This window comes from Entelurus aequoreus, linkage group LG03 (genome assembly GCF_033978785.1).
Source record: "Entelurus aequoreus isolate RoL-2023_Sb linkage group LG03, RoL_Eaeq_v1.1, whole genome shotgun sequence".
Taxonomy (NCBI): domain Eukaryota; kingdom Metazoa; phylum Chordata; class Actinopteri; order Syngnathiformes; family Syngnathidae; genus Entelurus; species Entelurus aequoreus.
The window spans coordinates 13460264-13477297 of NC_084733.1; the positions used below are offsets into that span (position 1 = coordinate 13460264).

General features: G+C 41.2%; 1 protein-coding gene and 1 long non-coding RNA gene across 2 annotated transcripts in view; one reads left to right on the forward strand and one right to left on the reverse strand.

Moving 5' to 3' along the window:
• Positions 1 to 17034, forward strand: part of LOC133646177 (uncharacterized) — a 40874-nt gene that overhangs the window by 20307 nt on the left and 3533 nt on the right. The window contains exons 3-4 of the long non-coding RNA XR_009825235.1: positions 16075 to 16105; positions 16186 to 16246. This is a non-coding gene — a long non-coding RNA (uncharacterized LOC133646177). The remainder of the gene's footprint in view (positions 1 to 16074; positions 16106 to 16185; positions 16247 to 17034) is intronic.
• LOC133646175 (interaptin-like) overlaps positions 1 to 17034 on the reverse strand; it is a 57487-nt gene that overhangs the window by 13400 nt on the left and 27053 nt on the right. The window contains exons 4-10 of the mRNA XM_062041286.1: positions 14758 to 14853; positions 14577 to 14660; positions 14392 to 14484; positions 12284 to 12474; positions 12013 to 12206; positions 4770 to 4852; positions 2633 to 4666 (exon numbers count right to left, since the gene is read on the reverse strand). Coding sequence (XP_061897270.1) covers positions 2633 to 4666; positions 4770 to 4852; positions 12013 to 12206; positions 12284 to 12474; positions 14392 to 14484; positions 14577 to 14660; positions 14758 to 14853 — 2775 coding nt within the window. The remainder of the gene's footprint in view (positions 1 to 2632; positions 4667 to 4769; positions 4853 to 12012; positions 12207 to 12283; positions 12475 to 14391; positions 14485 to 14576; positions 14661 to 14757; positions 14854 to 17034) is intronic.

The following is a 17034-nucleotide window of genomic DNA, read 5'->3' on the forward strand; positions in this document are numbered from 1 at the left end:
TGTCAACCATGCAAACAAAACACTCAATGTAAACAAAATTGTAAAATCCCATTGAACACTTAATTACCTCGATAAAATGAAGGTGCAAAAATAAAGAATACATAAGAAACGCTTTATACAATTTAACAAAACAGTGCTGAATATGAAAATGTAAACAGAGAAACCTGAGAAGAACTATTTCCTGTAGGTTTAGTGCCAGGAAGTTGCAGCTGTGCTCTAAAGGGTGAGCGCGGCTAATGGTGAGGACTATCGCCTTGCATAGTTTACAGACCACATTGGTCTTGTCATGATCCGTGGTCCAGATCATGTTTTTGTATTTTCTGTTAGTTTTGGACTCTTTTAATTCCTGTTTGTGACACCTCTGAGTTTGGTTTGGTTGCCATGGCTGCCTATTGTTTTCACCTGTGTCTAATCAGAGGCACTATTTAAGCCTGCCTTTGCCAGTCAGTCGGTCTGGCGTCATTCTGTCAAGGCGGAGTTGCAGCTTACTGCGGGGTCGTTCTCCCAGGAAGGCAGACGGACTATTCCGGACAAAGCGTGCAGGTAAAAACCTGATTTATTCCTCAAAATCAAAGTACTACAAAAAAACGGAAAACAAGGCGAAGGAACAAGGTGCCGATCGCACTTGAAGCTAAATACTTAGCATGGACTAGAAGACAAGAGATGTGACGAGAGCATGAAGCAAACACTTAGCATAAACTATGGCCTGAAACACTCAGGGAACTGTGGCATGAAACTAGCAAGACTTACTTGGCAAGGCATGAGACAAACAATGACGCCAGGCCGACTGACTGGCAAAGGCAGGCTTAAATAGTGCCTCTGATTAGACACAGGTGAAAACAATACGCAGCCATGGCAACCAAACCAAACTCAGAGGTGTCAAACAGGAACTAAAAGAGTCCAAAACTAACAGGAAATACAAAAACATGATCTGGACCACGGATCATGACAGGTCTGACTATGGTCCATTTTTAAAAAATCGCCAAATCTGCCATGATGTCGTGGTGACTTTTCCGGTTTTATCCACAATTTCTTCGCTCTCAGCAGCACTCATTTTTAGTTTCTCTTCTCACTCCATGCAAAGAATAAACCGCGAGAAAACAAGATGGCGCAAACAAACAGATAGTGGACAATGTAACCTGATTAGCTGTTAGCGTGTCACTCCCACTGATCAGTGATCACTTCCTACATTACAGTGCCTTTCTTCACGCAACCAACCTTGCTTTGCAATATTTGGTTTGTTCCGACAAAGAAAAAAAATATTGAACGTTTTATCGAATGCATTTTTTATTTATATCAATTTCGTGCCTATCGTGATATATTTTAATATCGTTTTCTCGCCCAGTCTTAGAGTATCCATAACTATTTTTTTAACTGTTAAGTTTCCACTGTTAATATTGGTTCACTTAAAAAGCAAGTCTATCTTGACCAGGGGTCTGCAACCTGCAGCTCTGGACCTGCATGCTGCTCTTTCATCCTTGGCTCCAGCTGGTTTATGCTTCTGTGTACTGTGGTCACTACTCCGGCCCTACAGACACCGCCAGGAGCCTTGCAAAAGTTCCACATCTGAGAGGACTGTGTGTTGTTCAATTGTCCACGGTGGCGCTAGGGGCAGTGTTTTCGGGGAAGCAACTTGGTGAGAAACCAAGACACTTAGCTTATCTGCTACCTTTGTTGCTAATGAACTAATGAATTCCGGGTCACCAATGCTACGGGTGTATCTGTATCATTTACAGATCATTTACAGTGACTTGGGAGAGATAGTGTTATTGGAACTGGAGATGTGTTACAGCACTTTTACTGTAAAGTTTGATCTGAAATAGGTAGAGAAGATGTTTGCGAAGGTAGGCCCTCTGAATCCATCCATCCATCCATCTTCAACCGCTTATCCGGAATCGGGTCGCGGGGATAACAGCTACAGCAGAGACCCCCTGACTTACCTCTCCAGAGCAACATTAGCAACTTCCTCCTGGGGAATCCCGAAGCGTTCCAAGGCCAGAGAGGAGATGTAATCCCCCCCATCTGGTCCTTGGCCTGCCGCGGGGTCTCCTCCCAGTGGGACGTGCAACTAGGACCTCCCTAGGGAGACGCTTGTGAGGCATCCGCACGAGATGCCCGAACCACCTATGCTGGTTCCTTTCCAAGCGAAGTAGCAGCGGCTCTACTCCGAGTCTCTCTCGGGTGACTGAACTTCTCACCCTATCTCTAAGGGAGATGCCAGCCACCCTTCTGAGGAAACTCATTTCGGCCGCTTGTATCCGCGATCTTATTCTTTCGGTCATGACCCACACTTCATGACCATAGATGAGAGTAGGAATGTAGAAAGCTCGATAGCCTACTGGCTCAGCTCTCGTTTCGTCACAACAGTGCGGCAGAGAGACTGCCCCAGCTGCTCCGATTCTCCGGCTGATTTCCTTCTCCATTTTTCCCTCACTCGTGAACAAGACCCCAAGATACTTAAACTCCTCCACCTGGGACAGAGTCTCAGAGCCCTCTGAATGAATCGCATCAAAAGAGGAAATTGTAGATAGAAAGGAAACAGGACAGAGGGTAGAGTCGATGATATAGACTGAACAAGTCAATGCTGTAACCCTAACATCTAAAGTTTCTAATGATTTGGAGAATTACATACCTTATTGTCCTCATGTAGCAAATCCACCAGAAAGTTATCATCCATGGGACAGAGGTGTTGTTCTCCTGGCGGCATCTTGGAAGCTGGAGCTGGCTCCAGGGCGGATACAGTCAAAACAGACGGCCAGCTGTGCATTTCGTTATCGAGCGGCTCTGTAAATACGTTTTCCTCTTTGTACGGGTAAAACAGATCCATCGGCTCGATGACGTCACAAGCTACGTCTTCTGTTGGTGTACACCTGCAAAGCTCTTCCTCCGTTTTCCTGGAGGTCTCAGGTGCTTCACAACACACAGCAGCTTTCTCAGCTAGGGGTAGACGCTCATCTGACGGTCTTGTTGTCCTGTCCTGTCCAATGTGTCCAGGTGTTTGACTCCTTAAACTAGTATCAGTTCTTGCATATTGCTTTGAACTTATTTGTGAGTTTTCATGTTGGTTCTCAGAGCTCAAGTCTGTTTGAAGATCTGGGCAGCATCTTCTGCCCCCGTCAATGGCTTCATTTTGCGTTACTGTGGCCGATTCCGTCCCTTCAAGTACAATTCCATCTGCCTCAGTTCCTCCGTCCTGTAACAAGCTTTCTGTGTTCTTACATTCATCTTTGAACGGAAGTACTTCTTCATGATTGTTTTCACAATCAAACTCTCCTTCAATAACTTGGCAGGTTTTCTCAGTGTCCACCGCTTGCTTCAAACACTCTCCGTAAGAGCTTGGTGGAGCAATATACTGCTCCTTGAATTCTTGGTCAGAACATGGTTGAGGTTCATCTCTTTCCAGTGAAACGTCGTCTCCATAGGACGAGAGTTTTACAATGCCAGCGTCTTCCTTAAAGGATACTTCATCTTTAAGAAAATCATTTTCATCTATTTGTTGAGAATTGTGCGTTTTATGGCAATCATTTTCCATTTGAAGTCCTTCACCAATATTTTCACCTTGAAGTCTATTTGTTTGGTCATTAAATGGTCCTTTATCAACCAACAATAAAGGATCCATAGGTTGCTCTAAACTGTTGTCTTCTCTCGAACAGCTTGGCGTAACACCGTACTTCTCCGCAGGTTCTTGGTCGGATGATGATTGGGGTTCAGGTTTAGACAAGTTTTGGAATTGGTTAGAATCAACACTTTCCAGTTGATTACCACCTCCAAAGGATGATGATGATTTTTCTTCTATGGATATTTCTTCTTTTTGACAATAATTTGCATCAATTTCTTGATAATGACAATCTGTTTTCTCGCGCTCATTTTCCAATTCAAGTTCTTTCAACGGTTTCGGTGAAAAGTCTTTATGGCTCTCGAGATTTACCTCGTTCTTTTCTTTGACCATGTCATTGTCCAGCACCTTTTTCTCTCTGATGCCTAGAATTTCATCTTGCATACTACTTAATGAGTTGAGTGAGAAGACTCCTTCATCAATAAATGACTCAGCCATGGACTGGTCATCTAGCACTTTCTCCGCAATGTGGACAAAACCTCCATCAACGGTCGTAATTTCCACAGGAATAGCACGGTAAACATCCCAAGGTGTTGTGCAATCATACAATAAACTGTCACTTTGGCTCTTCACGGGAACGGCACATTCCTCGCTCTCCACCCAGGAATCTGGAGAGTTAATAGCTGAATCGCCCATGACGGATTTAGTTGTCACTAACTCAGGCAATGTTGAGTCAATGGGAAAGTGAGTATCATTGAGCTGGGAGTTCTCCATGGAGCTGGTTGAGACATCTTCTGTCGGTTCTTTCAGATTTTCTTCCACACTGCTCAAATTGTCTTTTGTGAAGGGGGAATCAGCCAAGAAGTCTTCACTAAACCAAGTGCGAGAAATGGCTGGTTTAATGGCTGGTGACATGCCACCTCTGTCCTCTGACATGGACGAACGCAAGATTTTGGATGGAGGTTGCGCAGAGTCCTTCTGGAACATTAAGAACCTGTCCTTCACTCGGCCAGAGTGAGCATTATTCACGAAATGGTGGAGGTCGGCGTTACGGAAGTTGAGTCGGCCCATCGAGGTGCTCCTTTCAATGAGTGGGTAAGGCTGTTTTGGCTGAGAAAAGGTAAAGCGAGAATCAGTACTCATCATCAGATGAAAGTTTCTCTGCAATCTGATGGCAGAAACATGTCATTTATGTGCATTCATGGATTCGTACCTCCTCTGTGCCCGGGAAGTGCTCAAGGAACTGTGACACGTATGTCATGATGGACTGGTCATCTGGTGCATTGCTGGTCACATCTGGAGTAGACAAAAATAACATTTACCGTATTATTCGGACTATATGTCGCAGTTTTTTTCATAGTTTGGCCGGGGGTGCGACTTGTACTCAGGAGCGACTTGTGTGTGAAATTATTAACACATTACCGTAAAATTTCAAATAATATTATTTAGCTCATTCACGTAAGAGACTAGACCAGTGGTTCTTAACCTTGTTGGAGGTACCGAACCACACCAGTCTCATATGCGCATTCACCGAACCGTTCTTTAGTGAAAAATAAAATGTTTTTTTTTTTTCAAATTCAAGAAAAAGTTATGTTTTTTTACTGGTGCACAAAATGAACCGTGCATGAACATCACCTTGTTCAAAGAACAAAACCAACACAGTGCATGAACTCACAACAAATTACACACCTTACACACATTACCATGAATTGATTAACATGGACCAACTTGAAAAACTTATTCGGGTGTTCCCATTTAGTGGTCAATTGTACAGAATATGTACTGTACTGTGTAAACTGTACTGTTTCATATAATGTATTCTCTTCCTTTGCAATCTACTAGTAAAAGTTTAAATCGCTCAATCAAAAAACCTGCAAATCGGATGGAAAATTAGAGGGAACATTGTTTGGGGGTATCCATAATACGCCGATAGGGAGAAGTTTTTATTTACACGATAAGTTGGATGTGTCTTTACTTCCGTGGGGGAGGCTCCGCCGAACCCCTGAGGCCGGCTCACCGAACCCCTAGGGTTCGATCGAACCACTGGACTACACGTATAAGATTTCATGGGATTTAGCGATTAGGAGTGACAGATGGTTTGGTAAACGTATAGCATGTTCTATATGTTATAGTTATTTGAATGACTCTTACCATAATATGTTACGTTAACATACCAGGCACGTTCTCAGTTGGTTATTTATGCGTCTTATAACGTACACTTATTAAGCCTGTTGTTCACTATTCTTTATTTATTTTAAATTACATTTCAAATGTCTATTCTTGGTGTTGGGTTTTATCAAATAAATTTCCCCCAAAAATGCGACTTATATATGTTTTTTTCCTTCTTTATTATGCATTTTCGGCCGGTGCGATTTATACTCCAGAGCGATTTATAATCCGAAAAATACGGTACTAGTGTTATGCTAACACGAAGATAGTGTGTCAATTTGGAAACAAGGAATCAGGACTGTCAAAAGTCCTTCAAGCTTTCCATCTAATATTGAAGAAAGTCAGACCATGTAAAACCTGGGTAAAAAACGAGGTAGTTCTGCCTCCATTTTGCTGAATCCCAATTATCCCCCTTCCCTCTGTCTTATTGTCGTATGTTCCATTTACCTCGGAAGTCGGAGCTGGGAATGACGCCACAGCAGAGTTGTGAGCATTCCAGTTTCGAGGTCGGAAACCAAAATGACCACATCCACGAAAGCTATTACCTTGTCTGAATATAAACAACCTGTATGCTCTTACATGCACTCCTTCTGCAACCTTCAAACACGGTGGATGAAGAGGAAAAACAGACGCTATTGCTAGCGATGTAGAACATATATACCACATTAAAACATTTTTGTTTACACTACAGCAGTCCTAAAGTAGTGGGGCGAGCCCCTCTCGGGAGGCGCGGTACGATGCCGGGAGGGTGCGTGTGACCTCGGGGAACATGTTTTTTTTTGCCGTACCAGAATATGATGAAGCATATGTAGCACTTGGCTTCACTGTAACCACGGTAGGAGACAAGGAAAGACTGCTGTGTTGTTTCCTTTAATGTTAATAAGCTTTCAATGTTATCCAGAGGTATAGTTATAACAATTTTATAGACAAATTGTACTATTTAATGTCACGGTGGAGAATGGGCGTGTAATATTTTCTTCTTCTTATGTGGGGCGTAATAGAAAATATTAGAGAAGTTGCGTTGTTTTGAGGTTTTTTTGTTTCCAATAATATTAAATTAACTTGTCAGAAAGTCTATTGCAGAAAATGACACTGATTGGCTAAAATGTGCGGCAAGGTTGTGGACATTGGACAAAGTTGCGAGGCCGCACATAATTCACGGAGATTTGCATGAATTAGTGCGAATTGCAGATTCCTGGAGTGACTTACTGTATGTCTTATCCCTTCCATTATATGCTATTAAGTAGGGGTCGAAAAAAATACCGGTATGGCAATATTTTTTGTAACAATATACCGTATTTTTTGGACTATAAGTCGCAGTTTTTTTCATTGTTTGGCCGACTTATGTGTGAAATTATTAACACATTGGCGTAAAATATCAAATAATATTATTTAGCTCATTCACGTAAGAGACTAGACGTATAAGATTTCATGGGATTTAGCGATTAGGAGTGACAGATTGTTTGGTAAACATATAGCATGTTCTATGTTATAGTTATTTGAATGACTCTTACCATAACATGTTACGTTAACATACCAGGCACGTTCTCAGTTGGTTATTTATGCGTCGTATAACGTACACTTATTCAGCCTGTTGTTCACTATTCTTTATTTATTTTAAATTGCCTTTCAAATGTCTATTCTTGGTGTTGGGTTTTATCAAATAAATTTCCCCCAAAAATGTGACTTATACTCCAGTGCGACTTATATGTTTTTTTCCTTCTTTATTATGCATTTTCGGCCGGTGCAACTTATACTCCAGAGCGACTTATAGTCTGAAAAATACGGTAGTATTTATTTTTAATGTGTTGATATCAATATGACATTCTTTTTTGAAGTCATGTTTTGGTCCGATTGTAAATTAAGGATGACTTCTGCACATCCCCTTACAATGTGTCGCTGTACTGCTACCAGGTTGTGCAGGTTAGTGGTGAGCAAAGCAGTACAACAATTTATAAACAATTTATTTTGCATCAGTCTGTATCGGTGAATAATGATGACACTCATGATAAGCATTATCATTATGCAACCGAAGCGTGGGAGAGTTCCCACTGAAGTTGCATCATAACAGTATATCAATCAATCAATCAAAGTGTCTCAAAGGGCTGCACAAGCCACAATAACATCCTCGGCTCAGATAAATTTGTAATATAAAATGTCTATAATGCGGCTGACAGAAAAATACATTTCATACCATATGATAAGCAAATCCCGCTTCTACAGCTTTGCAGTATAGGTGTGCTACTTAAACTTAACTGATGTAGTTTAATGCCTTATTGTTATTTTATAGTAGAGTTTCCGGATGCAATGACAGCCTCGTCGGCAAAAAAGGTGGAGTTCCATAGGTGGTTTTTTTATCTTTAAATTTATCGCTTTCACTATACAGTAAATGGCAGGTTATTGTGATAATCCATATTAACCATCTCTTCTGACAAGGTGTGGCCCGTGGGCCTTGAATTTGACACCTGTGGTCTAAATGCTTTGAATTACCATTAGAGTAATAACTGGAGACTAACAATATTGTTTTCCAATGATTTCAATGTCTTCAGTATTTGCTGTGTAAATCTAATACAGTAACAAGTTGTAAGCAAAGAAATATTACAAGTGCAAAAATTCTGAATCAAAGAGGTTGTGCACAGACAACATATCTTTGGGTGGACATCCAGCTCCTGTTTTACAGGCGAGAAAGTTTATTTCCACCAGAAACTCCCCTGTTTTCAGATCTACTTTGTAGTGCTGTGCAAGTTGGTTTACACTGCTATCATCTGTTTGCAAGTTCAATCAATCAATCAATCTAAGTTTATTTATATAGCCCTAAATCACAAGTGTCTCAAAGGGCTGCACGAGCCACAACGACATCCTCGGCTCAGATCCCAGTTGCCTGCTAGCTTTTCCAGGCAACAACACTGTCCTTGCGTGTCTGGGCCATCTCATGCTTACTAAAGATGACTAAAGCTTTCTTACACTTCTACTTTCAGCCATTTAGCTGTATTCAGTGTTTGTTGTGTAATTCTAATACAGTGCCAAAAAGTTGTGAGCGAAAAGATATTGCAAGTGCAAAAGTACAAAAATCATGTGCTTGCGTCACAGGAAACTCCTGGGGGCTAAGCCCCCCCTGTCCTTCAAACCTAGTGATGCCCCTGCCTAGCCCTAGTACAGTGGTTCTTAACCTTGTTGGAGGTACCAAACCCCACCAGTTTCATATGCGCATTCACCGAGCCCTTCTTTAGTGAAAAATACAATGTTTTTTTTTTCAAATTCAAGACAAAGTTATATGTTTTTGGTAACACTTTAATATGGGGAACATATTCTAAGTAACAAAGACTTAATTTAGAGTTATTTGGACACAAGGGGAACATATTATAAGTAATAAAGACTTAATTTAGAGTTATTTGGTTAGGGTTAGAGGGTAAGGGTTATAATAAAGCCATGTCGAATAACGCATTAATAAGTACTTAATAATGACAAGTTAAGAGCCAATGTGTTACTAATTTGCATGTTAATAAGCAACTAATTAATGGTGAATATGTTCCCCATACTAAAGTGTTACCATGTTGTTTTACTGGTGCATAAAATGAACCGTGCATGAACATCACCTTGTTCTAACAACAAAACCAACACAGTGCATAAACTCACAACAAATTACACACCTGCAAACCCGTCTGCTGTTGCCGTATCCGTAATACGCCGATAGGGAGAAGTTTGTATTTACACGATGAGTCAAGTGTGTCTTGACCTCCGCCGAACCCCTGAGGCCGACTCACCGAACCTCTAGGGTTTGATCGAACCCAGGTTAAGAACCACTGCCCTAGTACTAAGTCAAAAGCAACACTGTCTCTGCTGTATTACCATTTATGACCACAAGAGACCGCCACAGTCAACATATCAGCCAGGTTCAGACTAGCACAATAAATCAAAGCGAAAGAGTGAAGAGTTGCATATTTCTTTAAGTAAGAGAGACAACGTTAACTAGCATAGCATTCAGGCTCAGTCATGTTCTCTTCGGAATTTGAAACTCATCCAACATTCCCCACAAATAGCATTTTCACGTCTGAGTTTGTGTGGGCGTAGGTTTTTGAGAATGCATCGTCGTGCTTTTGCTAAAGATATCTCTTTATTGCTGAATCTAATGTCAAGGACTTATTTTTGTTGGAACTATCCAGTCAGCAAATTGTGTTCCTGATACCATTTTTGGTGAAGTCCGAACGTGTGCTGTTGAGGACACACAAAATGAAGTCATGGCCCAAATAAAACTGATGTGATGCGGTTAAAATTGTAGGCAATGAAGTTTATGTGGAAAATTAAAAGTCTTTATAACCCGCAAAATGATTTAATGTCCTTTGAATAAATAATTAATAAATACGTTATCTTCAGCCAGTCAATGTCATGAGTAGCACTTCTTTCTGCACAAGATTGACAGCTTGTACTCAAAGTCGGAGAAATTGCGTTCCTTGTTTGGTATCAGTATTCATCGCCATCATAGATGTAAATAGAATGAAGAAAAAGGGAAAATTCCGCAGTGTGGGATCATTATGATCTTATATGGTCGTCCCTCGTTTATCGCCGTTAATTGATCATGGACATGGTTGCAATAAAATAATTTCCACACAATAGGAATCATTGATAATAAATTGAATATTTTCATAGCTGGGGCTTAAAAAAACAATTTACGACCTTTTAAATAAGTTTTTAACATTAAGAGAGCCCGCTACACATGAAATAACACATTCAAAGGCCTACTGAAACCCACTACTACCGACCACGCAGTCTGATTGTTTATATATCCATGATGAAATCTTAACATAGCAACACATGCCAATACAGCCGGGTTAGCTTACTAAAGTGCAATTTTAAATTTCGCGCGAAATATCCTGCTGAAAACGTCTCGGTATGACGACGCCTGCGCGTGACGTCACGGATTGTAGCGGACATTTTGGGACAGCATTGTGGCCAGCTATTAAGTCGTCTGTTTTCATCGCAAAATTCCACAGTATTCTGGACATCTGTGTTGGTGAATCTTTTGCAATTTGTTCAATGAACAATGGAGACAGCAAAGAAGAAAGCTGTAGGTGGGAAGCGGTGTATTGCGGCAGGTGTTGTGCCGGATAACGCACTCCCGCCGTAGAATGCACCCCCTGACACAGCCGGTGTTTCATTGTTTACATTCCCGAAAGATGACAGTCAAGCTTTACCATTGGCTTGTGGAGAACTGGGACAACAGAGACTCTTACCAGGAGGACTTTGAGTATGCAGCTGCGGCTTCCAAACATTTGATCGCTTGCCCGTTCGTGCGTGCCGCTATGTATATGTCACGTACGTAACTTTGGGGAAATATATGTGCTGTATGAACTTTGGGGAGGTGAACGGTACTTTGGGCTGTGGGATTGAGTGTGTTGTGCAGGTGTTTGAGTTGTATTGGCGGGTTATATGGACGGGAGGGGGGAGGTGTTTGTTATGCGGGATTAATTTGTGGCATATTAAATATAAGCCTGGTTGTGTTGTGGCTAATAGAGTATATATATATCTTGTGCTTATTTACTGTTTTAGTCATTCCCAGCTGAATATCAGGTACCACCCGCCTCTCACAGCATCTTCCCTATCTGAATCGCTCCCACTGCCCTCTAATCCTTCACTCTCACTTTCCTCATCCCCTAGAGGGGGGGGGTTACCCACATATGCGGTCCTCTCCAAGGTTTCTCATAGTCATTCACCGACGTCCCACTGGGGTGAGTTTTTCCTTGCCCGTATGTGGGCTCTGTACCGAGGATGTCGTTGTGGCTTGTACAGCCCTTTGAGACACTTGTGATTTAGGGCTATATAAATAAACATTGATTGATTGATTGATTGATCCACGAATCTTTCATCCTCACTCAAATTAATGGGTAAATTGTCGCTTTTTCGGTCCGAATCGCTCTCGGTGCTGGTGGCCATGATTGTAAACAATGTGCGGATGTGAGGAGCTCCACAACCTGTGACGGCACGCGCATATCGTCTGCTACTTCCGGTATAGGCAAGGCTTTTTTATCAGCGACCAAAAGTTGCGGACTTTATCGTCGATGTTCTCTACTAAATCCTTTCAGCAAAAATATGGCAATATCGCGAAATGATTAAGTATGACACATAGAATGGACCTGCTATCCCCGTTTAAATAAGAAAATCGCATTTCAGTAGGCCTTTAATCCATTATAGTCATGCTTCATGAGGCTGAGAAATCAGTGCTAATGCTTTTTAATGACCCCTTGGATAACAAGATTTACAGATCACAATGTTATTTTTTTGTACATTACCTTCAGGCTCAAGAAGGCGCGGGATACCCAAGCTGTAGTGAGCGATCCTGAACGCATCTTCAAGGTTTTCCCTCGCATTCCTCAGCAAGGCCTTCCTCATGTCTACCAGGCTGGAGTCAATAGACTTGATGACAGCAAGAAAAGCAAGACCGTTTGTCCAGCTCTTGCCAAAGTCCTGAACCGCCACACCGTACCTAGGCAACAAACATTCAGACTGGGTGAACCGATCAAACTCATTCAAAGTTTGGTGTAAATGGAAGCCCACAATCACCTGCGCGTTCGCTTCTGCACCCACTGCAACAGCTTTTTAATGGCCTTGCTGTCTTCTCTTGTGCTGGCGGGCACCATCGGCGTCTCGGTCGGTGGAATGCTGCGGTGAGCTGGGTCAGAGCTGGTAGGTATGGATGACAGGCTGGATGTGGACGGAAACTGACTCCTTATGTTGCCAGTCAACTCCTTTATCTGACAGGAAGGAGAAAAAGGGACTTGAAATTAGGGCTGCGAATCTTTGGGTGTCCCACCATTCGATTCAATATCGATTCTTGGGGTCACGATTCGATTCAAAATCGATTATTTTCGATTCATTGCGATTCTCGATTGAAAAACGCTATTTTCCCGATTCAAAAGGATTCTCTATTCATTCAATACATAGGATTTCAGCAGGATCTACCCCAGTCTGCTGATATGCAAGCAGAGTAGTAGATTTTTGTAAAAAGCTTTTATAATTGTAAAGGACAATGTTTTATCAACTGATTGCAATAATGTACATTTGTTTTAACTATTAAATTAACCAAAAATATGACTTATTTTATCTTTGTGAAAATATTGGACACAGTGTGTCACTGTGACACTATTGTTCTTTTTTTTTTAATTTTTATAAATGTCTAATGATAATGTCAATGAGGGATTTTTAATCACTGCTATGTTGAAATTGTAACTAATATTGATACTGTTGTTGATAATATTCATTTTTGTTTCACTACTTTTGGTTTGTTCTGTGTCGTGTTTGTGTCTCCTCTCAATTGCTCTGTTTATTGCAGTTCTGAGTGTTGCTGGGTCGGGTTTGGTTTTGGAATTAGATTGCATTGTTATGGTATTGCTGTGTATTGTTTTGTTGGATTTATTAATTGAAAAAAAAAAATTTAATAAAAAATAAATAAACAAATTAAATAAAATCGATTTTTTAAAAATGAGAATCGATTCTGAATCGCACAACATGAGAATTTTTTCCCACACTCCTACTTGAAATGGACGGCGCCACTGAGTAGGTTAGTAGTGTATTTGAGGGTTTTGTGTCATTTTATTAAGCTTGATGTCTATAAAAACCTGTAAAAATAAAACGACTGAAAGCAAACAAAATGAGATGAACAGTTTTTAAGGTTGAATTTAAAAGAGGTAGCCACTGTCATAACGGGGGCGGGGGGTCGCAACTTACTGCGAGGTTTGTTCTCCCGGGATGCAAACGGACTTTTCCGGACAAGGCGGGAAGGTAGGAACATGATTTAATCTTGACTCTCAAATAGGTACAAACAAAAAGGCGCACAAGGCGAAGGCACAATTTAGCGCAGGAAACAAAAGCTAACACTTAGCATAAACTATGGACAGGGCAAAAACTCGCTAACTGTGGCATGAACAAACAAAACTTACTTGGCAAGGCATGAAGCAAACAATCGCATGACACAAGCAATGACGCCAGGCCGACTGACAGGCAAAGACAGGCTTAAATACTGGTCTCTTGATTAGAGACCGGTGTGTCCCGAACGCAAGAGGCAGGTGAAAATCATAAGTCGTCATGGAAACTAAAACAAACAAAGGGTGCACAAAAACAGGAACTTTTGGAGTCTTAAAACTAACAGAAAATAACAAAAACATGATCCAGAACACAGATCATGACACCCACAAAAGTAAGCAGACGCATCAAACCCTAACTCAGAGATTTACGATATCATATTGTAACTGTCGCATGGTTGAAATAAACTAAACTAAACCTAACCATAACCACAACTCAAAAGAGTAACGGGAGAGCTGGGAAAACAATCAAATCAATGCAGAAATTGGTGCTTCCCATTAGGGATGTGTACCTTTTACATTTGAACTGGTAAGGTACCAAATTCCAGGACTTTGGAATCGATAGATACTTAATGGTACCAATTTTCAGTACTTTAGTGTGTGTTAATTTGTTTTCGATGATAAAATCTCATTTTTTATATCATGCATGCCCACTGACTCGCGTTAACCCCGCGGTGCAAGGAGGGCGGGGGCCCGTTCAACGCTGCTCGCAGCTTTAATATTTTCCTTGCCTTTTGTGAATTGACTATGCACAAACTGAAAGAGAAGCTTTTTTTTTTTTAAACATGAAGTATCAAAAAGTGCGTAAACCTGGAAAAAGAGAATGATGTTCCAAATGAGTCCCAGTATAATGGAGGAGTTTCCATCAGCAACATCAGCAGCGTCGATACTGACGAGCTTTACCTGTTGAGCAGGACACATGCACAGAATATACTGTATTTTAATTACTGTATATTACTAACATTTGGATAACACGGCTATTGTGTGTCACTCACATTTCTCTCTTCGAGGAAGGCCAAGACTTTGGCAATGTTGTTGAGTCTGAAGATACGGTGAGAGGACTTCTTGAAGCCATGAAGCTGGACAACGATTCGACAAACACCCACAGCAATCATTGCACGGTAACAGCATTTATTTATGCGGTTACATTAACGGGTAAAAGAGTGCGAGTCTGACCAGCTTGCAGCCAGAGAGTTCTTCCAGGAGAGCCATGAGAATCCGTCCATCTTGGATCTCTTGGAAAAGGTCTTGGACTTCAATGGGTTGGTCACACTGAGGAGGTAACATGAGATTACTTTTCTATTAAAAAAAAACAAAACAATAGGATATTTTGTATTAACTAACTACAAATATATGGCATACTTGCCAACCGTGAGACCTCCGAATTCGGAAGATGGGTGGGGTTGGGGTATATTTATAGCTAGAATTCACTGAAATTCAAGTATTTCTTATATATATATATATATATATATATATATATATATATATATATATATATATATATATATATATATATATATATATATATATATATATATAAATAAAAGAAATACTTGACTTTCAGAGAATTCTAGCTATATATATATTTAAAAAAAATGTATTTCATTATATATATGTATATATACATATATAAATAAAAGAAATACTTGAATTTCAGTGTTAATTTATTTACACATATACACACACATAAAAGTCTGATCTACAAAATGTGCAGGCAGCATACCCCTTCCCCTTCGAGCTGTCCTGGATGAACTGAAATTATTTTTTCCAATCATTTTGGAACTTGCAAGCGTACTTCTTCTTACTTCGTCGTCGCCATGTTTCTTCTTCGTTCTTCTGCTTCGTCTCGGTTATGTTTTTGGACATTACTACTTGCCGTAGTTTTGAAGCAATGCATGATGGGAATCCGGATGTTGTGTGTCAGTGTATTAACGTGCCGGCTGGAATAAACACACGCTGAGAAATAGCTCCGTGCCTGCGTACTTTATGGGTCATAGATAAACCTATGGATAATGGAGACATATATAATAGTCTCCTTTTCAGGTGAGAGAGGACGCTAAAGGCAGTGCCTTTAAGGCACGCCCCCAATATTGTTGTCCGGGTGGAAATCGGGAGAAATTCGGGAGAATGGTTGCCCTGGGAGATTTTCAGGAAGGGCACTGAAATTCGGGAGTCTCCCGGGAAAATCGGGAGGGTTGGCAAGTATGATATATGGTGAGGTGGCGACTTCTCCAGGGTGTACCCTGCCATCCGCCCAAGTGCAGCTGGGATAGGCTCCGGCACCCCCGTGACCCCGAAAGGGACAAGCGGTAGAAAATGGATGGATGGTCACTGACACCCACCAGTTGGTGTAAAGCAGGGATAATGAAATACAAATCTAATAGGTGCACAAAGAAAAGGTTGTGTCATGGCTTGCGTCTGTACAGACTCTTATTTTTATCACTTCCTGTACTCTGTCTAGCGTTTCTTGTCTCTGCTTGTGTTTACTGGCAGCTTGGTCTGGTGACTGGGGCAGGGCAGCGAGGTGAGTGAATGCAATTGTCAATCATCATCCTAACACGAACCACGAACTGAAGTCCTAGAAACCTTTGGATGTTCACGCAGTCATTGGACCTCAATGCAAAGTCAGCGTGGCAAGGTGCCAGGAACGTACATTTTTCAGAAGGTAGGACACCCCTGGGCTAGGTAGAAATAAAAACATGCCTTGTGTGTTGGCATGAAACATCCAAGCCTTAAAGGGGAATTGCACTTTTTTTAAATGTGCTTATCATTAACAATTCCTATGTTAGTCAAGAACACCTATGTTTATTTTTGTTTTGCATTCTAATTCGGAAAACACGGCAAGTATGAGGTGACTAACAAAGCATCTCATGGGAGTACACCATTCCGCCCATAAAGCCCTCTAAAAAGCATCCACAAAATGCAAACAATAGTGGATTTACATCTCGTTATCTAAATACTGAAGTATTAGCGATACTGTTATTATAAGCGCTAGCTAGCTTATGCTGCTATGTTGACATATTGAGCCGGTGAGCTACTGCATCGTCTCTGAGATAGGTCTTTATTGTCATTGCACAAGTACAACAAAACTTTGTTTTCAGCACAAACCCGTTCAAGATTAGACAAACAAACAGTGTACAGGGTTACAGAACAGGAACGCTGATGGGTCGCCATAAGGCGCCCCGTAAAAGATGGGAAAAAGGTAAAACGTTGGGGAAAAAGATGAGTAAAAAAATACAATCTAGACTGGGCTCTTAAGGGGGCCTAGTCTGGAGTGAGAAAAAACCTCCATGCAATACACACATAAACACGTTACATATAATCACAACAAACTCGCAACAGAGGGGCGGGGAGTTGGGACCCTGGAAGGCGACCGCTGTTATGAAGCAATGCCATCCGACCATCACCCCGAGGGGAAAACAAGCGGTGGTGAAGGCGTGGGGTGGGGGAGGG